The following is a 23678-nucleotide window of genomic DNA, read 5'->3' as shown; positions in this document are numbered from 1 at the left end:
GCGAATTAGACCAAGTTACTTCCTCTTATTCCAGTGTGTCCCGAAGAGAATAATAATAAATAATTAAATACAAAAATAATATTCCAAATCAAATTTTCTCTTTCTTATAAACTTTATTTACCCACACTATATGTGTGTTTCGTTAAAAAAGAATTCAGTTAGCGTTAAAACCTCTCAGATGTGAATTATAAGATGTGTATCCTCCAGTGGCGACACCGAGATGGGGGACAAAGTGAATTTCAGGGGCAAAATCGACAAATTTTGCACAAAATTGCCGCAAAAGGGGGAAATTTACGTTATTTTGGGGGTTTTGGCCTCAAAAGTGGGGGGCAATCAAGGGACAAGAAAAATATTAGGGGGTGGCGAATGCCCCCTTGCCGCCCACCCCCGTAGCGCCGCCTCTGGTATCTATCCTCACCTTCCCTTGCCTAAATTATACAACATTATTATACCACCGAATGACTTGGTGTAATTGTAGGACCAATCTTTTATTGGGAAAATACACTTAACGTTGCGTAATGGTAGTATTAAGAAAGTTGGTACTTAATATATTATTGCTAAATAGAAGAGTTCCATACCGACATCTTGCCACCTAATATAATAGTACAAGATATTTTGTATTATAGAAAATCCAAAGAATGTTGCGACTATTTTGTTGCCGATGAAATAATTATTTATAATGATAGCACACTATTTTATTTTACCTTTTTTTTCTGATTTTTTATTCTGAACAGACTGTGAAGAATAAATATTCTATATGTGAAGAATGAATAACCCAACTAATCAAGCTTGAGAGTTATATTTGTAAGTAATAAGTGACCCGAAAATTACATTCGTTTGACCTCTGATTTATTGTTTCACTCCCCTTTAAGTGGCAACAATGTTCTTTGATGGTTCATATATTTATTTTCCATCGCAACCACTTTTATGCTAGTCTCTTGGAAATAATTTGTCATAAAATAGATATAACATTGAGCTTTAGGAAAACAACAACAAGAGAGGGTTTGAAAGCCATCCAGTTTTACAATTATTACACTTGGTTTTTTTTCTACTAAAGACTCTTTAACTGCTTTTCTTTGTTTACCTGTTTGTTGTTGGGGTATTTTGTTTGTTACCTAGGCTTTACTACGACTAGGTCTTGAAATCTAACTGTTTCTTTCTTTCTTCTGGCAACACCTTCATGCTGAGGCCGATTTTGACCAAACTTGGTCACACGCATCACTGTTCAAGACATGATACTTGACCAGATCCGGGTCACAGGGTCAAAAACGTGATTTCAGCTTTAAACGCTACTCCTTCCACATATTGCATGGCTCAGACTTGCACACATGCATTGACTTTTGCTGGTACACAAAAGTTCATTTCCGATTTGGGATCAAAGGTCATTTAGGGGTCATTTCCGGTCATTTACGAAATACCTTCTCGCACAAATTAAGTACAGAGTTGGGACTTACACATATGCATTGACCTTAACGGATGCACTGAAAAGTTAATCTCTGATTTGGGGTCAAAGGTCATTAAGGGGTCATTTCCGGTTAAAATCTCTTCAAAAATTCATATCTGCTACATGTAACATAGTATGTTGATGCCATTTGCACAGAAATGATCCTTATATGACATCCTGAATTCAAAAAATATTTGTCACCCCAAAGTTCAAAGTTCAAGAGTCAAAGGTCAAATTTTAAAATTCAAAAGGGATGATCCTTACGACATTCCTAACATGTTAAAAAAAACCTGGCACAGTTTTTTTTCCCAAACCTCATACAATAACCTTGTAATTAACATGCATTTACATGATGTAATAGGTTTCTTTTTAGGGTCTTAATGTTATCAATTATGTCAAAATCCAAGGTCAAAGGTCATCTCATTTGCATTGTAATGAGATGTCATTTTGGATTTTGGATTCATTTTATAATATCTAGAAATAATGTTATTATTTTCTTTAACCATGGATTGATATTCTAAATAAATATTGTCTGCTCCCACTCCCGATTGATGATAAGTTTGACACCCATGAATGACCCATCATTTGGATATAATATACTGCCCACAAAAAGTATCCGAACACTTAAAACAAAAACAATATCTTGAAGATACTTAAGGTAATACACAATTTTAAAGTGTTGCGATTTGGTAGTTCACAACATCTTGCGAATGGTAGTGAGTTTCGGCAAAAATTTCATTGCTCATTTCCTTGCGAGCGTGTAGAAGAATTCAAATATCACAGAAATGCTTTTATAGGTCCTGCGGTTCTTGAGTTATGTTGTAAAGAGGGCTAAAACAACAACACTTTTGTAAAATGTACATAACTCATTAACAACAATAAATTAAGCAAGTTTTCAAAGTATATGATTTGTAGAATGAACTTTTGCAAAACATCAAAGTGTTATTTTTCACTAATATATTGATTTAGACAATAAAAATCTTTTTTTTTGCTGCTTCGACCAACAATACCCTGTCTACCCTTAACCTGAAGAACCATCATTTGATGAATAAGTTTGTTCTGCGTATTTTGATACCTCATTTGGCACTATGCGACTTTATTTCCCTTATACTGAATTGAATGAATGAATTGAATTGAAAATCATTTCAAATTTGGTTACTTCCTCTTTCAGGGTGATTTCTACCGGCTGGTTCATTATGACATGGCATGACAGAGTAACACTCGCTTTGCCCATAATTTGCTTGTTTCGAGGAAAAAGTTAATGTGAATTTTGTCATTTTTGAAATGCTCTCTTTCTTATTTAAATTGGTATAATTAGGAAAAATAATAATAATAAATAATAATACTTCATTTGGTAAGATATTTCTTTTGGTTTAAGTGTTCGGATACTTTTTATTGGGTCGTTCAAGCTACTTGTGTTCTGGTGTCGCATTACTTTCCGAGTCTCGTTTCCGTATCTCATATTGTTTTGGCCGCAGTTTAATTGATGCGCCATTTATTTGGCCTGCCAACATGGCCAATATATATGTATAAAAAAAACGGCTTGTTAACATGAACAGAACATACACAAAGACATTTTCTTGAAAGGAACTATTTTATTTAATTGGTAAATTTTGGTGCAACTGAATTTACAAATATAGTTGTAATATCAGAATTATTATCTATCCTGCTGTATTTTGATAGTTGCAGTATATCAATCTTGCTGTACTTATAATAGTTGCAATATTCAAATTATATGCTGAATTTCATAGTTGCAATATGCAAATTATATATCTTGTTGTACTTTGGAACTCATATACTCATAGTTGCTCCATACAAATTATACCTATCTTGATTATGAGAGACAAAATGGCCTCGAAACCTCCAAAGGTAAAAAAAAATTGCAAAAAAAAATACTTTCACTTTGGGCTAAAATAGTCTGAAATTGAAATCTTTTTCTCACGCTTCGCGATCTCATCCCTACCAGTATTTTAGGCTTTCCACTCCTCAAACTTGTCATACGTTCATATGTACAGGGTCGCAAGAAACGTGTGTTTGTGAAGACGATATCTCGTTAGGGTTGTCATCCCCGCATGTGCATCAATCCCCACTTTCGGCAAAATGACCCATTTTTTGTTCTTCTCAGCCACTTTTTAACCATTTTGGGCGATTGCCCCCCCCCATTTCAAGCCGGATTGGCGCTAATGCCTCCAGGGGTGCCAAAACCGTTTTCTTTAGTACAGATATGATTTGATTTGATTTGATTTGATTTGATTTGATTTGATTTATTGATAATCCAGGCAAACATACATACAATAGCAGAAAAAAGCCAAAAAAACAATAAATACACAAACATAATAGTCAACGGGGTCCCTGGCGGATTCCCTAATAGCGAACTTTGAAGTGGGTCTCCGATAACCCCATTGACGAAAAAGAAAAATATTAAATATAAAAAAGCGATTAAAAAAACACCACACACACAACAAATTACTGATAAAGGTACATGCAACTACGCGTTTTGCGCGAAAAAGAAAACAAACTAAAAACAATTTCACTGGAGACATCATTTGGTAAGGTTGGCCATAACCTGGGAAATGCAACAAAGAGGGAATTATGGAAAGCGTCAGTTCGGCTGCGATGGAAATGCCGGAAATCTATGTTGACTGCTTGTCTGGGGTATTTAGCTTGATATAGTCAGCCCAGCTAATATTGTATTTATTCCACAGACATCCAACAGCAAACATAATGCGAAGATAATCAAAGCGAGAAAGAATGGTGGGGATCTCAAGGATCTGGAGCCTTGTACTGTAAGAAGGCCTTTACAGGCGGTTTCTTGTAGTCCTCAACTATCGTCGTTTTGTGTTTACAAGCGGTAATCCTCTATTTAAGTCCATTATTTACCTTGATTCCCTACAATGAACATTCTAGCTATTTAGCGGCCATTTTGAAAAACTTATAAATGAGAAAGAGTAGTTTTTCAGACCTTAACCATGGTTTGAGACATACGAATCGTGTTGTTATTACTATTAAGTGACAAAGTGTGTCTGTTTTTTATATTTTGTCCATCATTTGACTATTTTGGAGGCCATTTTGTTGGATCTTTCGCAGAGGTTGATTTTGGTAGACTTTTAGTATGTTAATAAAGGCACCTAATAGAATTTTTTTCGCAATAAAAATCCACGTTGCAATTGAATACATGAATACAAAAGCCACCTAAGTCCATAGGAAGTGATTTTGAGAGAAAAACCTGTGTATCATTTCAATTCCTTCAGTTAGATTTACCTGGTCAATATGGTAAGTTTTACGTGCAAATGAGTGGATTAACCTGTATTAGGTATGACGATTGGCATTTCAGGGACTTCGTGGGGTTCATTTTAAATTTTGGACTTAGGTGGTTTTTTGAATCATATACAAAGACAACAATGTTAGAATGAGATTACCACTTGTAAGATAATACAAAATAAAGCACACAGGTATGTATAATGTTGATAAGCATTCTGCCATGTAATATAAACCACACACTTTCCTTTATTAAACCCATTTTTTTGTTCAAAAGTCACACTCTAGCAATGAATGTGTTACAAGTGGACTTTTATACATAATGGATTTCAATCAATGTGTTACAAGACTCAAATCATGGAATTGGGTGATTCTTTCATACATGCTATTTTTCACATGCTTATAGACACAGAGAATGAATTTGAGTTGTTCTTTCATACATATGACAGGCCTATGTATAGCAACAATTTCCCATGCTTAACTCAATTTGGCCAAAGTATGGACTTTTGTATTCATATATTCAATTATTTTGACCTTTTCAGCTGGTTTTACTGGCCTATGACACGTTCTTAGAAATATTTGGTATAAATGAAGCTCTTATTTATAGGAAAAGAGATGTAGAAGATAACTACAGTCTTGCATTTTATTGATTGTTTATTCACCGGTTCTTTGATTTTTTGTAATAATTTTACTATGGTTTTTAACATCATAGATCATGTGTCTTAGTTGATGATTATGATATTCATTGATGTGATTATGTAAAGTTTAAGGGGCTTCTCGGTGGAAGCTGTACCACTTAGGTTAAAATCTAAATACATGTAATATGAATATATGCATTTTATTCCGTTTAATATTTACCCGGTAATTTCCCTTCTTCAGATCCTGCCCTCTATCGGGGGCTAATTTATAGTTTAAGTTTGATCGGTATTGTGTTTGAGCGCTAATTACTTTTTTGTAGCCCTACGTGGCAATTTCAATGTTTTGGGCGCTATTGTCTGTACGACCAATACTCCCACTCTGATTTGAGGTAACTTCTAATTGTGTCTGCTCAGTAGATCTCTTGTTTTGACTTCTCGATGTACCATTTCTGGAAGACAAAATTATTATGTATATTTATACTGAAATTGCGTATGGTATTGATCTTACATTACCAATCAATTTTAGATGCTTAGGTGGTACAAAATATTTAATGAGGTTAACTTACCGAAAAACATAGAACTAAAATAATTAACCAATTCATCCATCCAAGTAGGACAATCATTTGTCAAAACAAGTAGCAACATTCACAGCAAACTCACTTGCTCCTGCCTGAACATGCAGAACACGTGTAGAGCTGTGCGTTCTGTGGTATATTCATATTCGCCCAGACAAGTTGAAAACCAGAGTGTATTGTAAATAATCAATGAAAGGGTATCTTTCTGTGAAAAATCATACTAATGAAAACAGTGTTAGAAACCATCTAATAAATTTTACATAGAAGCTCAGGTGAAAGTTAGTAATATACATTGTAAAGCTAATAATAAAGATTGTTGATATAACCTATGCTTATACAGGGTGTCCCCCCAAAAAAGGGGCCCCTCATTGCGCCCTGTTGTTCTCCTATTTTTGGAAAGTGGTTTAAATATATTTTGGTATGTAAAGAAACCTCAAATCGTTAGCTTTAATAAACCAAAACAATTATTTCAATCGGCTCACAACTTTTGAAGATATGCCCTTTTGAAAAAAAATACCCGTTTTTCACTCTGTCCACGGATAGCAAACACAGTAGTGGTTGGGATGGCTCATGCTGTGGAGTGGCCTACACGATCACCAGACCTCACACCACTTGATCTTTCCTTTGCGGCAAAATCCAAGATCTTCGCAAACGTATTACTGAATGCATTTGCAAGTACCCGGTGCACAAAGATGGTACGCAACGCAATTGATGCAATGAGGACCAGGGATGAAACCTGTATTCGCCAAGGAGGCAACCAGGTATAGAGGGCAGAGCAGCACAGTAAACTCATTTCAGAAGAACCAAAGACAACCAAACAGCCTTTTAGGGCTACCTTTTATCCTGAAAAGAGAAATTACTTTTAAGTTGTAAATAAAAAAGAAAGCAAGAAACAACTAAGTAAGAAAGTAAGAAACATAAGAAAACAAAAGGCATAAATAACCAAGAAAAAATAAGTAATTGCAAGTAAAGCAAAAGAAGTCCCATTCGGCATCCATTTTACACCCACAAATAAATGACACTATTAACAAATTCATTGCCCATAAACCAACCGGTAAAGCCCATTCCATAAATAAAGTTATTTTGTAAAGTTATCATTGAGGAATGTTTGATATTCATGCATGGGATGTGTACTCCTTTTCAATCTTTGAAGTAGCCAAACCGTCTCCGTGGACAGAGTGAAAAACGGGTACATTTCTTTAAAAGTGCATATCTGAAAAGGTTGGTGAGCCGATTGATATAATTGTTTTGGTTTATTAAAGCTAACGATTCAAGGTTTCTTTACATACCAAAATATATTTGATCAACTTTTCAGAAATAGGAGAAAAAGAGGGCGCAATGAGAGGCCTCTTTTTTGGGGGACACCCTGTACTAAGAGGTTATGTTTCTAAATTGGTCCGATGTCAATTTGCAGATTGCACCGAGGTCAAAAAGAATAGTTTGCACTATCTGTAATAGAAATGTCTATGGTCATTAGATTGTTTTGAACTGTGTGACTTTTGACCTCTTTTGTCACGAAACACATTAATCAGTAAAATAACCTGAAACAAAATATAAAGTAACAAGGCTATTATTGCATTACTGTCCATATTCTTAGATCCTAGATCGCCATCCGGCATTGCTTGAAATTCAAAATTGTTTCCCGTCAGCCTAATATATCATATGCACCAACTATACATTTGGAGCCAAAAAAAATAATAAACATAATTCGAAATATAAATATAAATATTCCTCACATACTTACTTTCTGTTCTGAAGATAATCAGGAAAACCGACAAAATCGTGAAATGATGATTCCAATCCATGGCATTGGTATATCTATCAATTCGTATCTTTCAATTCAACCATTATCATGGCGCGAGTTAGACCATGAAAGTAACTTCCTCCTATTAAAGTGTTTCCCGAAAATAGGGGACTGTGGCCAAATTCCATTAAAAAATTCAAGTTCCGGAATTCCTTGGTTGTAGTATGTAGGTGACTCACTGTCTACAGGGTGTAACAATAAAATTTATACAATTGCATTTTGACTTCTCAGAAAAGAACTAAAACAGTTATGGCACAAATGTTATATGCAATACAATCAGTAATATCTTGGCTAAAAGAATACGTTTAGTTGGTTTCTTAACTAGCTTGGGTTCAAAAGTTATGTCCGATTAATTAAAACATCCAGAAAACGTGTTGGGCCACTTTTGCCATGTTTGTGCACATCAAGTTTGTACCGCGTAGATATGCTTATCGTGCATTAAACATCAAAGAACTGACACAAAAGAATTATAAGTCGTGTTTCTTCATTATAATTAACATGAACTTAATGATAATATGATCATTCTTTAAAATCTATAAATGAAGTCATGAAATTTCTTTTAAATTATCTTATAAATAAAGTAATTTCTCACATGAGATATCGTTGGTAAAAAAAAACAGTTTTTTGCATCCATAAGTACAAAGCAATAGGATTTTGAAATTAAGTTTGGCTTCTAGTTCTAGCTGTTCTGGGGCGACCACTATTGCCAGCATTTCTGTTAACAAATTCCACATACTTCTCATAGTTATATGTATTTGTATGCCTTGATGGAAGACATGAGTTTGGAAAATGAGCTATAAACAATCTTATGGTTTCTGCTTGCCTCCATGTGCTACCGAATGTCACAACCATAAAAATATGCTCTTCCAACGTGAATTGGGGTTGAAGTTGTTGAGCTGCAGCCACGATTTCTAGTAAATGAGGTTGTTATGTCAGTGATTAGTTGTGACTTTCAAAAACTTAAGGAGATACTCTATTATGGAATCATTTCTACCACTTCGAATACCCCATTGTACAAAACTACCTATCATAAGAGCATCGTCCATGGTCCCAACTCTATTCAGTCACTTTTGTAACAGTTTAGACAAAAGTGGCCCAAGCGGTTTTAAGACTAGGTTACATAATTGGCCATATCTTCACTTTTATACCGGCGATTTTATTGAGACAAAGCTTAGCTGGTGGCTAAAGAAATTACCTTGATAGACATATAAATATCAAACCACAACATAAGCAGCATACTTGTGTCATTCTATTTTCAAAATTGTACAAATTTTATTGTTACACCCTGTAGTATGTGAAGAAATTTATTAATAGTAAAACATATCTTTAATAGGTACAATATTAATTCAAATAGACTGGTGATTACTTATTTCATACCAAAACAGGTGCACTTCATGCAGTATCGAACAATATAGTCATGTTTGAGATCATAAACTCATACATGGCTTTAGGCTTTAACCACTAGTAGGTATGTTAGCACATCTATGACACTAACAAAGGTGCCAAGATCTGAATTTTGATAAATTTTGCAATATTCCGGATTAGCTCATCACTGTATAGACCTTTAAATAACGAAAACATTTGGCATCATAAATTCAACGTTGAATAACAACTCTGTTGGAGACCAATACCGACGGCCTTCCTGCTCACTCAGTCTTATAAGTACCCGGAAAAGTTATAAAAAAAATGGATGGGCACAAAACACAGATGACGATCACTCTGAACTGTAAAGAAGGCCATGTAAATTGCTCCGAAGTCAATCTATTCTAAAAGAAGAAAAGAACACAATATCTATAGTTAAATATACCGTATTATAATCCAAGAAAGTGAGTATTGCGAAACATTGCTAAATGAGAGAGAAAAAACTTTAGACAGCGAGTGATGGTGTCATGCTATATATATCAAGCTAAAGACGCACAGAAGTCGCGAAAAAGCAATGGGCTGCCCTTAAATGCCAAGTGCTTCGAGGGGAGTTTTCATCATCGAGCTAAACAATGCAATGGACACGATATGCAACCGCCTGGCCATACAAATACCCTACCTAAATTACATCCCCCATACAAACATCCCATCCACACATCTAAAGTTTGTTCGGCTTATATAACGCAGGAATTATTCGGCTTTCATCACTGCGCGAGTCAATACAGTCCCAACTTACGCACAAGCGTGCGCTATTATAGTTAGGCATTACACAACGCACAACTAGCGTAAGCACTGCGCCCAACAGCGTGCACGCCATTCTATATCAATACACAGTACAGGGTGTATCAAAATGATTGGTACCGGGATATGTGACATTTTCAAAAATATATCAAAAATATAAAATTGGTAATTAATATAGTTTTTGTACAATAAACAGAAAGGGGCATATGATAACTTATTGATCTAATAATCTGAAGATAATAGGTTGATGCATCTGGTAGCTATTGTCATTTAAACAAAGATCGACGTAACCATGGTTTTACTTACACACCGTACGATGAATAGGCTCACTGCTTGAACTATTTATTGCATACAATGCTCTTAATCAACATCTTACTTCAGTCTACATAATATAAAATTGTTTTACACATACCTTTATAAAAAATAGTGCCTGAAGTCGCTACCTTACGACTCTAGTGTGAGGTGAAGTCCTATATTGAATGAACTTCACACTTGGGATGGATCCACTCTGTAACTGCCCATATCAAATTTTGAAATATTGTAAGTTATACCATGTTTGCATGTGATCCTCCTTGCTCTTGGAAACTGTCTGCACTTCTCCATCTGTCCATAGCTTCGGGAAAGTGTGGAATACCGTGAGCTACCGTGGGGCCATTCCAATAACCCTTACCAGGTCTAACCTAACAGACACTGTCTACCGTCTATAACCATTCTGCCACACCATCTACTTAATAATCTCAATGCATCTTACACTACAATTGAAATTACCGTAGAAGGTGTAAATACACAAACTTCTTTCACCCCACCTAAAGTATTCAACCGATTCAAATCTATAAGGTATAACGGCATTGACATTACTCTCAACCAATAAATATTGATTAGAACATATACATCATGAATGAAGATATATGACAAGGAAAATAAAACATTTCCAAGATTTTCAACATATCATTCTCACAAGGTATTTGTAGTAAAATAAAGCATTGAAATGGTGCGCTACTGATCCAGCGTTACGATGAAAAGTGTAAAAACACTTACTTTCCTTTAGAATCATTTAACTTCTAAACAGAATGTGTTATCTTTGTGATCTAAAATTCTTGGAAAAGATAAAACTACTATTATTTCAAATATTTAAACAATTAATCCCAAACTAGTACATAAAATAGTAAAAAAAATATCTGCAAAAATGAGAAGTCGTCGGTACCAATCATTTTGATACACCCTGTATTATGAGTCTTATTTTTCTGCCTTATATAAGCCGAACAAACTTTAGAAGCAGCGGCGATTTTGATACTTGAGACCAGTCAGTGGGGGTTTCTGAAGGGGATATGCCCACTGAGATGTGAGAAAGTTGAAAGTTTAGCAAAATGAAGGCCCCGTTGAAGCCATTCGGTGGACCATTTTGGTACTATGTACAATTTTAGTTTGAAAAAGCCAAAAATAGTTCTCACTCTTGTCATTTGTATAAATTATTGCTTTTAACATTAAGTGTCGGGTGTTAAAAACAGGAACGAAAAGGGTCGAATTGTTTATGCATAAGGAATGCCTGGGGGGAAATGCCCCCCCCCCCCCCACCCCCGAGAAGTGAGAAACTTTTGCAAACTGAAGGCTCAATTAAAGCAATATGGTTCAAATGGGTTACTGAAGGCCAAAATTGAAACCATTCGTGAACAAGTTTTTCCTAATAAATTATTGCTTTAAACATAATAGTGTTGGGGATTGAAGCCATTTGGTGCATCATTTTACACTTTTCTTTCAGGGTCTAGATTACGCCATTGCCCGGTTCAGCCGCCAATGCATACACTTATATTTACTTTTCCTTATCTGAAAAGAATATAAGAAATACAGATGACATTAGTGTACTTTTTTTGTTTTAGATGATTGGTGCAGTAACTGTATTACCACTTAAAATCCAACCGTTATACATGGTAATATAATTAATGTACAGATCATATTATATAGTAACGTTAACTTCATTAACTCTCGATTACCTCTAGACGTGTCTGTGCTGTATGTAATCCCACCTGGATACGCATACGCAGACCCACAATCACATATTCCGTACACAGATACAGCAAATCTTGCTGACTCGTCACTATGCGAAACACTGTGGACTCCTGTTGTTACTTTCCCTCTTACAACACACATAGATCCGTCTTCACCTGTGAGTTGATCCCATCCTACCATTGATACATTGCCATCGTATAAGAGTCCGTTTATCATGCTGCAATCAATAACTACATTGATGTAGTAATCTTCATGACGACCATAATTGTAATTGAACACAGGGAACGTTATATTGTTGGTGTAATACTTCACTGGTGGTATCAAGAGATCTGCATAATCACCTCGACGAAAATTGTCGTAGTAATCTCTCATAATTTCAATTACCATAACTGGGAGATTGGACGTCAGCGAAACGATTATGTCACCTGAAATATCACCCTCATAATATTCCCCAGCATCAAGTTGCATCGATGAGTTACCATTGATGTTGAGTCTGGTGGAGTTTTTGGCAGCAAATACTCTGTAAAGATACCCCGTCTGTATGCTCAAGAATGGTGTCAGAAGGAACTGGTTCCCCCAATTGTGGACCGGTGGAAGCTGTTCAAAAATTGCTTCTCCATTGGGTATTGATCCAGCAGGGTGTCCACCGGATACCACCGCAACTGGTTTAGAACTCTCTATGAACGTCGCCGAGAGATCTGTCAAACTGTCGAACCGATAGCTCTCGTATTTATGAAGAATAAGATTGTGCTCTTGTCCATTTTTTATTTTGATAAAGACAGATGTGTCATCAGTTAGAGATGATAAGCAGATAAATGAATTATGTGAATCTTCGTATTTATAAGACGCAGATGCTGCATAATATTGCGTGCCAAGTTGTGAAGATGGAATGACAAGAAAACCATCCCCACTGTTTATTTCATTGTCGAAAGCATAGACAGACACAGCATTGGATGCTGTGACAATAATTGTCTTCCTCTGTTTTCCATCGTCGGCATCCATGCGAATGTTATCTGGTAAGGATACATCGACTGGAGTAGATCTGGTTACAAGGTTGACTGACTCGAAGCCAAAGCCAGGTATAGAAAGGGTCGTTTCAATAGAATCGGTCGAAGACGTTGTGATCAACACATGTGGTACAGTCCATGGGTTACTTGCGTGCGGAATTCCAAACACAAATTGGTATTCCTTTTGATTAGAAAGCTGACCAAAGCCTACGAAAACAAACAAGAAAGAATATAGAAATTATATACTTAGTTCTCTGGGTTGATAGGATGAACAAATTTTAATCTTTACCAGAGCAGCCAGCGCACATAAACGTTGAAGTCACTGAAGTGCATCTGTCCGGATTCAAACCGGCGCGGCGATATTTGTATTACTAGCACAACGCTTTAGCCAGTTGAGCCACAGAGGCACACTGGAGAAGAGCGAAAGATTTAAATCTCATGATCTATAAGTATTAGGTTCGAATTATGTTCGTCGCATTCCTAGCGGAAGGCATCAGAACTGCATATTTTTATAAGAAAACAAATTTTAATCTTTACCCAGACCAGCCATCGCACATAAACGTTGAAGTGCATCTGGCCGGATTCGAACCGGCGACTTCGAACCGGCGACATTCGTATTACTAGCACGACGCTCTAGCCAATTGAACCACAGAGGCACACTGGAGAAGAGCGGAAGATTTCAATTCGAAACCAAATACCTATAGATTTATATAATTTGTTCATCCTATCAACCCAGATTATTTACAACATATAGCAGCATTTAGAGAAAACGAAATGTCAATCACAACCACCAAGCGTGCTTTCGTAGCGTTACAAATGCAGAAACAATGCAACTACCAGAAAACACGTCTGGAGGGAAAACATATTATTAATAATTAATGATGCAATTTGTTGGTCGCAACACATAGTGGCATACCTGCAGAACAAATGCAGTATTAATTAAGTATACCGTAAAACCCCGTCTACAAGCATATAATGTGCTTCTGATCCAAGCATATACAAACAAGTATTATTTTAAGACCGATCAATTGTATTGGTATATTAACGCTTGCTTCGAATTAATTAAGCTTTTATGAAAAACACTATATATGCTTGTAGACGGGGTTTTACGGTAGTTGAGCTTTCTTACTTGGTGTACTTGAAGAACTTGATTTTTAAAACAAATTTCATAAAAATGACCAAAATTACCGTACGACACTATGTGTTGCGACCGACGAATTAACATGATCAATATATCGAGGAATTTTTTATATCAATATACAGTCATGGACAAAAGTTTGGAATATTTTTATTTTTTTGCATAGTTCTGTTTTTAAGTGCAGATTTCTTACCATCAATGACCCGTTAGCCATGCAAAATGGATCACGGGTATCTGGCAAGGTCTTATGCTTCTGTCACACTACACCGAATAGGTCTTCCGTACAAGAAACGGATGGTATTTTAGTAAATCCGTTGTTGTTCGTCAATGATCGTTTTATGTTCTTTTTATGTCCTGCTATCATCCGCCAAATGCGTTTCGTGTTAGGTGATGTTCGTTAAGTCCATCGGCATGCACAAAACTTGAAACGGAGTGTACCGAATACACATGTTCGGTATTTATCCGATGTGTGTTCGTATGGTGCTGAATATTGCCGGAGTTTGTTCGCTCTCCTTTCGTTCATGTTCGTTCTTTGTTCGTTGCACTCGGCCCGTGTTCGTTGCAAATACGTTCCTGTGAGGCCTTCACCACCGGATAGCATATTTATGCATTCGGTGATGTACGTTGACCCAGACCGTGTTAGTGTCACACTACACCGGATCGGTCTTCCGTATAAGAAACGGATGGTATTTTAGCAAATCCGTTAGTGTTCGTCAATGTTCGTTTTATGTTCTTCATATGTCCTGCTATTATCCGCCAAATGCGTTTCGTGTTAGGTGATGATTGTTTAGTCCGTCGACAATACAAGGGGGAAAGGAGAGAAAAAAGAAAAGAAAGTGAGAAAAATTGAAGAGAGAAGAGAAGAGAAAAAGTTAAATTGCACGTAATTTAGTAGGCCTATGCATGTAAGTAGTATTGAGCATATTGAGGGAGGGGCACTTTCTGAAGGGTAGAGGACGCAATATCAAATTCCTACCAGTTTTAGTGATTGACAAGAAAGAAAAAGAAGAGAAAACATGGAACAGGTTAAATTGTATACGTTATTGAGTAGGCCCAGGATAGTATATAGTAAGCCTAAGTATAGGCCTGTGATTATTATAGGCAGTGCTTTAAATGTCGTTCCTTGGCCCAAAAGCCTGTGAAAATTACTGCCGGCCCGTCGATATGTAGGGCCCGTGACATTTTGTACTCCCATTTTGTCACCAAAATCAGTATTTAAGACGGTCTATTACTGACTTTAACATATCAATCCATGCATGCTTTACCTGAAATTACGAGTCTGAAGTCTTATATCTTAAAATTTTAAATTTTTCAAATTCAGTTCGGGCCTTCTTTGTTTTTTGTTTAAGGCAATAATAGTGTAAAAATGATGCACCAAAAACAAGTGTCCAAATTTTCCATTTTTAAAACTAAATTTTTACACAATAGGCCCAGGCCTAATAGGCCCTACAGTCCCCATGCAAATGGCTTCAATTGGACCTTCATTTTAAAAAATGGACAAGTCTTCCTTTTTGCTTCTGCTATGGACATCCACGTGTTATTTTTAAAACAATTGTTTATATTATACAATAATTGTGAAAAATTTTCAATGGCTTTAATTAGGCTTTCGTTTCACCAATTTGCGGCTCTAAAAAATGACAAATGGCTTCAATTGGGCCTTCATTGTCCAAAGGTTCCTCACCTCTATTGCCCCCGGACTCTGGTTGCCCTGATATATCAGATTTGTAGCCCTTTTGTACTTATTAGCCAATATTTGACCATTTTCGTCAAAGTTTTCCCCTTAAAGTTGTCTTTCCCCACTTTGTTCACCCTCTGAAAAAGTGCTTGCTACGTCACTGCCTCTAAGGGGTCAAAAACCCTCTCAAACACCCTCTCCTCCCCACTTTTCTGATAGTGTGGACGTCCCTGTTGGTGCCACATGCCACGGATTCGCCGGTTATTTGTCGGACGTTGAACGATTGAATATAAAACGCCTGCAGGATTATTAGCGGCCACAACGCATAGAGAGACGAACGGGAATCGGATCCCAAAATCCGTACATTTGTCGGACGTTGACCCCCAAATCCGGTCATTTGTCGGACGTTGAACGATCTAATATAAGACGCCTGCAGGATTATTAGCGGCCACAACGCATAGAGAAACGAACGGGAATCGGACCCCCATATCCGGTCATTTGTCGGACGTTGAACGATCGGATATAAGACGCATGCAGGGTTATTAGCGGCCACAACGCATAGAGAGACGAACGGGAATCGGACCCAAAATCCCACCGAATCTTCTGCCGGACTGGTGATTTTTCCACCGAATAAAATATTTTTGTATTCGGTGATGTACGTTAATCCAGTCCGTCGTAGTGTGACAGACCTATTAGGTACCATTCCATATCACACAATACGTAATATAGGACAATGGCTTTTTATGCCTGACCAATGAACCATCGGGCTTCCTTTTCGCAGTTATTTTAGCAATATGATTCATAAGGTTACATTGGCTTTTGCATTACCGTGTGAAGAAAGCAGCTTTACTTTGTTGCATCTGTCTGTTGTATACGATATTTCTGATCATGAGGTGCGAGTTGAGTGCAGACTTATACGCCCGCGTCATTGACTTACGTAATCATGGCTACAAATAGAAGGATATTGGTGTCGGCTTAGGAATTACATAAGGTGCAGTTTCTAAAATTTTGAAGAGAAGTCGAGAGGCCGGAACTACTACACCTAGACCAAGGTCAGGTCGGCCCCGAAAGACAACAGCCAAGGAAGACCGATCTCTCCTGAGACTTTTTCGCAATGGCCGCACGAAGCCTGGATCTCGGCTACAAACAGAATGGCTGAGGTCCATAAACGCGCCTGTTTCCAGGAAACTTGCGAAAAATAGACTGGTTAGTGCAGGTTTTCGCGCAAGACGACCAATAAGAAAGCCAATACTTCTGAAAAGACATCGGCATGCGCGCTTACTTTGATCACAGAGACATAGGAATTTTACAGTAGGCCACTGGCGTAATGTGATCTTCACTGACGAGGCCCGGTTCCTCCTCTACAGACAAGGTGGCCGATTCAAGGTCTGAAGACAGGTTGGTCAGCCCTACTTGAGGATTGTATCCTGCCTAGAGTCCAGGGAGCTGGTGGTGGAATCACAGTATGGAGAGCCTTTCACAGTAGTTCGAAATCACACCTCTACATGCTAGAAGGACACATGAACCAGGACCAGTACCTGCATGTTCTTGGTACAGTTATGCTCCCGTTTGCAAGAAGAGACTTCAGGAACAATTTCGTGATCCAAGATGACAGCACCACGGCGGACAGAGCCCTCCATGCGAAGGAATTCCTTGAAAATGAGAATGTTGGACGCCTGGACTGGTCACCTTTGAGCCCGGATATGAACACTATAAAGAACTTATGGGCAGAACGCAGGTTAGGAAACATGGACAACCAACCAATCACCCTGTAGGAACTTAGGTACGCCCTCAATGCTTGCTGGCGAGATATTCCACAAGGAACCTTGGAAATCCTGATCGAAGGAATGTCACGTCGCGTACATGACCTTGAGCTGGCAAGGGGTCGACACACCAAATATTGAGCTGTGTTTTCTCAAGCAAGAGACTTATCTGAACAAGTCATAGTGAGAGTTTAAATTTTTGTTTAAACAATAAAGTTTGCTAGTGTCTTTAATCTCATTTTGTGATACAAAGACACCGCCAAAAAGTGTTGCGATTGTGTGATCCTTCCATTGTAATGCGCTTCATCAGGTAATTCTTTGTTTAATTGACCAACTGTGTGATATAAACATCGACGGACATTTGTATCTTTCGATTAAATTCAACTAAGCACTATTTCAGAACAATAAACCTGTTCCTAATATGATTGAAAACTGCATTTGATACAAAAATAAAAATATTCCAAACTTTTGTCCATGACTGTAATATCAATATACAAGGGAAAGCAGAACCACACATGTAATGTTTGAGTTGGGAGAGTAATCCTTGACACATTATGGGAATCAGCGGAAAGGAAGTGAATGAATCAAGTTACATGTAGACTTGTCCTGACTAAGTTGAATATTATGACTATCGGGCAAAACGTCCCTTCTTCGTTTCTTCCAGGCATTAGTAGCAAATTAATTGTACAAGCTTTTACAAATCATTTCATTTAGACGAGATTTTGGGCGTTGTATTTTTTGTGCAAGGTTATAGGAAGCTATGAGTCATTTGAATGCGAAAAGGAAGTGAATGTGTTTGCGTGAGGTTTACATGTATAGCATTGTCATGTATGGATGGCCGATAGCATCAAAAGACGACAAATATTATACCCTAGCCTTAGACGTCCAAGATTGAAACTTAGAAGTCTAAGATGCAATCTAAGATGCAATCTTCAGTCGTCTTAGGGCATTTAAATAAAGGTACCTAATTTAATGCCCACGTGACCAGATGAGCGCTGACATTACAGCGTCTAGACAGGATATCTGGAAAAGTGACCTTTGGCACAGCGGGTGGTCTTCCTGCGTATTTCAGTTGGAAAGGCGGGATGCATGTCCAAATTTTCTAGCAAATTTGTCGTTTTTTGCAACTTTGTAGTATTATTGTGAGAGTTTCCGTCGATAACTTTTTTTCCGTCGAAAATAAGTAGACTATGGATAAATAATTACATTAAATTCCATTAAACATTTTTAAGCTCCGGAATTTCTTGACTATAGTTGACTGTCTTGTATGTTAACTTTATTTAAAGCCATATTATAACATTTGCTGAGGAGGACGCCCTCACTAAATTTTTCAAATTCTTTTTTTACAAGATTAAATTGTACTTTATTAAACCAATATACCCTGCAAAAATCAAGACTCTGGGTGCTGTAGTTTTGTCAAAATCTGAGATTATGGAATTATTAGTCGAACGCATACACGATGTTCATAACACACAGTACGTACACGGCGTGCGGGACAGTGATATACACAACAAAGGGTCGTACCATAACATGACCAAAACTTTCAAAATTTAGTTCTAGAAAACATACTAAAAAACAGAATCCCCGTATGTATAATCAAGTTGCCTATTAAATTTTCATTTTGATGATATTTGTCTGAAAAATTTCTATCTCTTAACATTATAGCACATCTACTGATCACTTGGTGGTCTTGGTATGGCGGCGCCCATGGGTCACGTGGCATTAAATTTAGTGCCTTTTATTTAATACCCTATGGTAACTGATCTTAGACGCGTCCAAGTTGCAATCATATATCAAAAAATCCAAGTTTCATAGTTTATTCTTTGAGAAAATCCATTCAAAAGGTTTTCAACTTTGCAATCGGGTAGTAAAACGTTTTTTACTTCATATATTTCAATGGGATGTTCTTGATGTTGTGCCTCCAAATAACACAGTCTAAAGCGTCCGTCGTATACGTTGGTCGAGTTTTGCGATACCGTCCACCACAAGGTTACGGTAAATTTAACTCGATTTAAGTCTACCCGAAATTATTGAACTGATCTGTTACCATGGTTACTGAGACAAAAGTTTAGATAGAAATGAATCTTACTTAGAGTAGGAAAGCATGATGAGTTCTGAAGCTGTATTCTCTTTGCAATGTTATTTCCATATTCTGCACAGTTTTGACTTGATTTCCGTTGCCTGAATTTATGCTTGTACATACCGTATATGAAAGAATGAATAAGAGATAGACAATATAGACATACGGTGCTTTTCTCTTGAAATTACTTAAATTCTGTCCTTAAGTACAAATAAACCTGTCGCTGCTGATTTTAAATGTCTTTTATGACAAATTTTACTTTGGAAATCCATCTATAATTAATAAATCTCAGTGACACGAAAGTTATGTCAATGTTGGTACCAAAATAATTCTTTTCCAAATTATGTAGTTTATTTTACCCTGCTATAATCGTGAAAAGTGTTTTGAATATTTGAAATGGTTAAAGAGAATTTGATGGCATCCTACCTACATTCCCCACACGCATTATACAGGCCTACCATACCTATACGTACTTTCATTAATATATAGAACCAACCATACATTTTGAAATGATACATTACAAAACAACCAACGGATAAACATAATTCGAAATATAAATATTCCTTGCATACTTACTTTCTGTTATGAAGATAGTCAGGAAAACTGACAAAATCGTGAAATGACGAACCAAATCCATGGCATTGGTATATCGAAATGATTTACACTTAATTCATATCTTTCAACCAGTATTATGACGCAAATTAGACCAAGTCACTTCCCCCTATTAAAGTGTGTTCCGAAAATAAGTAGACTATGGATAAATAATTACATTAAATTCCATTAAACATTTTTAAGCTCCGGAATTTCTTGACTATAGTTGACTGTCTTGTATGTTAACTTTATTTAAAGCCATATTATAACATTTGCTGAGGAGGACGCCCTCACTAAATTTTTCAAATTCTTTTTTTACAAGATTAAATTGTACGTTATTAAACCAATATACCCTGCAAAAATCAAGACTCTGGGTGCTGTAGTTTTGTCAAAATCTGAGATTATGGATTATTAGTCGAACGCATACACGATGTTCATAACACACAGTACGTACACGGCGTGCGGGACAGTGATATACACAACAAAGGGTCGTACCATAACATGACCGAAGGAGTGGTACGTATTGGCGACATGTGCGCTGGTAATAAATTCCAATTTTCTTTGCTTTGCCGTAGTTGTTCGGCTCAAAAATAAAATGGGATATATCTGACAGTAAAAGCTAACATTTTATGGCAAAGAAATGCTAATCTATTTTGTTTGGAATGTTATAATATGGCTTTAAATGTTTTGTGTTACTCCCCCATTGGATGTTGTGTCATATGTTCCCTGTTTTTAATTTTATTCATTGCTGGTGTGACACTGTTGTATCCTTTCGGATTCATCCTTTGATTCCCCGCTGGTCAGTTTTCCCCTTTTTTTATGTCTTGTATGTGAAGAAAATTGTAACATGTATCTTTGTCAGGCCCGTACGCAGGGGGGGGGGGGGGGGGCGGGGGGGGGCGGGGCAAATCTGGCAAAGTGTACAAAAAGTCCCAAAATTGCAGAATTTGCGAGCGTAGCGAGCAAAAAAATGGGGTTTTTTACACTTTTTTGGACCAAAAGGTCCAAATTTGGTCCACTTTTCACAAAATTGCCCCCCCCTTGGAAAAAGGTCCACTTTTTCAAAATCAGCACCCCCCCAAATGAAATCCTGCGTACGGGCCTGATCTTAGTTGCAATATTAATTAAAATAGAATGGTGATTACTTATTCCATACCAAAAAAGTTGCACTTGATGCAGTAACGAACAAAGTTAGGCATGTTTTAGATCAAAAACTCGATGCTTTTCTTATTCGCAGACTGGGGACAAACCTATTATCTCATTAAAAATGCAATATTAAATATCTAATGGTTCGAAAAAAACCTTTCTCTTTCTGATGAAATACTGGAATTGCTAAGTTTGGTAACAGGAATAACAATACTTATTTTCTTATCGAGCTAAAAAGGATTCGGTTAGGAGTAACACCTTTTATGGTGGGAGTCGATTCACCTGTATCCAAGCTGTCACCCTTGATCGTCTAATGCCGAAGGGGCGGTTACAACCCAGCAGCAAATAAACCAATAAATGACTTGCCGCAATTGAATTAGTCTATGTCTAAAAAACTGATAACATCATTATTATTTTTTGTTTATAAAAAATAGTGTTGTTTGATCAAAACATTAAAAAATTTTGCGACTATTATCTTGAATATAAATATGCTAGTACATTTTTATCATCAACAAATCGTGTTTTTTTGGAACTGACTCTTCCAGCTATTAAAAGAATGACTTAAGGGATCTAAAATGAGCGTTTATTGCGTTTCGACAGTATTTTTTGTGGGACATGAGAGCACCTCAGACCTATCGAATTGCATTCTGAATACGAAGCATGTCTTTCTGATATCAAATAATTTTCATTTTTGAAAATCACAATATAATACAAATTTTATGACAAATTATAAAAATTTGATATTTTTCAAATTTTTGATATATAACAGTCCTCGAAGTAAATTATATAAATCTAATGATATATTCTTAAAGTGTATGTAGCAGGGAGGAAAAGCCGACGGTCAATTGAAAATTTTGAACTTTCATATTGAAGATATGGATTTTTTCCCAAAAAAGACCTAATTTTTTTTAGTGTTTTGGGAAAAAAAAAGTTTACTTCAAGTACTGTTAAATATCAAAAATATCAATTTTTAATGATTTGCCATAAAATGTGTATTAAATTGCGAATTTCAAAAATTCAAAATTATTTGATATCAGAATGACATTCTTCGTATTCAGAATGCAATTCGATATGTCTGATGTGCTCTAATGTCCCACAATAAATACTGTCCAAACGTTCATACCCCAGCCCTTAACAGTGCTTGTGATTTATTATGTAGGTCAATCATTGACCTGAATTGAATTGTTGCAACGACAATTAAATGAACCAATACAAGGAAAGAACATGTTTACCACTTAAACGGAAATCGTCATTTTATTTTGTATCTTGGTCTTATAATGTTAGGATTATTATGGTGTGGAAATCCAAGGTCAAAATGTCATCTCATTTGCATTGTAATGACAGGCAATAACGGAGTTTAAATTCACTTTGACAATATCTGGAATCTATAATTTTATTATTGTCTTTGACCATGGATTGATATTCTAAATATCTTCATTTTGATTGGCAATAAGAATTACATCTCAATTTACCCTTGAGTATAGCAATTTGGTTCATTTTTAGTGTAAAATTGTCAAAATTGAAAAACAGAGTACAGATAAACGAGCAGAAAAAAGGATGACAATTATACCAAAACCCAAATTTGAAGAAAATATCACGACCACAACACATTTTGTTAAAATCTCATTTAAAATGTGTGATTCTTGTTTAAACCCCTTATTATGTAAATTATGACGCATCTACCACTTTGGAGTATTAGCAAAAAGGTCGAAGGTTAACAATTGGGCTCCACAGCCATAGGAATCCAAAAAGAATAGTTTGCACTATGTATGACATTTTATTGCTTAGTTAACGTAACGAAATAGATCAGTATCCATACAGTCCTATTGATTTATGATATTTTAGAGTTATCGTCTAGAGAGTTCTCTACTATTTATTTTCTTATCGTTTGAAGAAAAGGGATGGGCGTGTATTATCCATGCCTCATTACGTGCACTGTCCCTCCCCTTTTGGGGTTTTCCCATCTTGCACAACCCGAAATATACAAGGGTTACCACGTAATGACATCGTTACGCATTCCCATAGGGTACATTCTTCGCTGCGCTTGCTCGATATCCCGCTTGATCACCACCCAATCAAAAACATAAACCGGATTACTTATGTTAAGTTGGTAAATTTTTGACTAATTTTGCATTTTCTCAAAACTAATAACTGCATACTGGTAACAAAAGTTAATAAAACAATTTTGGCTAAATAATATTCAGCATTTAGTAACTAGTAGTTTCACGCCTCACGGCGATCGTCAGACTATTGCTCTGTTGTTGTTATGATCCTTGATTACGGAACCGAAAAAACATACGCAAAGTAGGCCTACGCGGATAGGTCTACGCATAAAGACGCGTGGATATGAAACATACGCAAAGTCGACCCACGCGGATAGGCCTACGCG

The 23678-nt window shown here is 36.6% G+C and overlaps 1 protein-coding gene across 1 annotated transcript; it reads right to left on the bottom strand.

Annotated features, from left to right (window-relative positions):
• Positions 1–11466: 11466 nt before the first annotated feature.
• On the bottom strand, positions 11467–20242 carry LOC140158330 (IgGFc-binding protein-like). Its single transcript, XM_072181424.1, has 2 exons — positions 20129–20242; positions 11467–13103 (listed from the first exon to the last, which is right to left on the bottom strand). Exons 1-2 carry the CDS (start codon positions 20187–20189, stop codon positions 11788–11790), a joined length of 1377 nt encoding a protein of 458 aa, XP_072037525.1. The 5' UTR covers positions 20190–20242; the 3' UTR covers positions 11467–11787.
• Positions 20243–23678: the final 3436 nt, after the last annotated feature.

The sequence above is a fragment of the Amphiura filiformis genome, chromosome 8 (genome assembly GCF_039555335.1).
Source record: "Amphiura filiformis chromosome 8, Afil_fr2py, whole genome shotgun sequence".
Taxonomy (NCBI): domain Eukaryota; kingdom Metazoa; phylum Echinodermata; class Ophiuroidea; order Amphilepidida; family Amphiuridae; genus Amphiura; species Amphiura filiformis.
Note: the sequence above shows the minus strand (reverse complement) of the source record. Positions and strands in the feature narration are given on the sequence as shown.

Coding starts and splice junctions, on each gene's coding strand:
- LOC140158330 (XM_072181424.1), bottom strand. CDS start 20,189: ATGGATTTGGTTCGTCATTTCACGATTTTGTCAGTTTTCCTGACTATC. Junction 13,104..20,128: donor GACTATCTTCATAACAGAAA/GTAAGTATGCAA, acceptor TTGTTTTCGTAG/GCTTTGGTCAGCTTTCTAAT.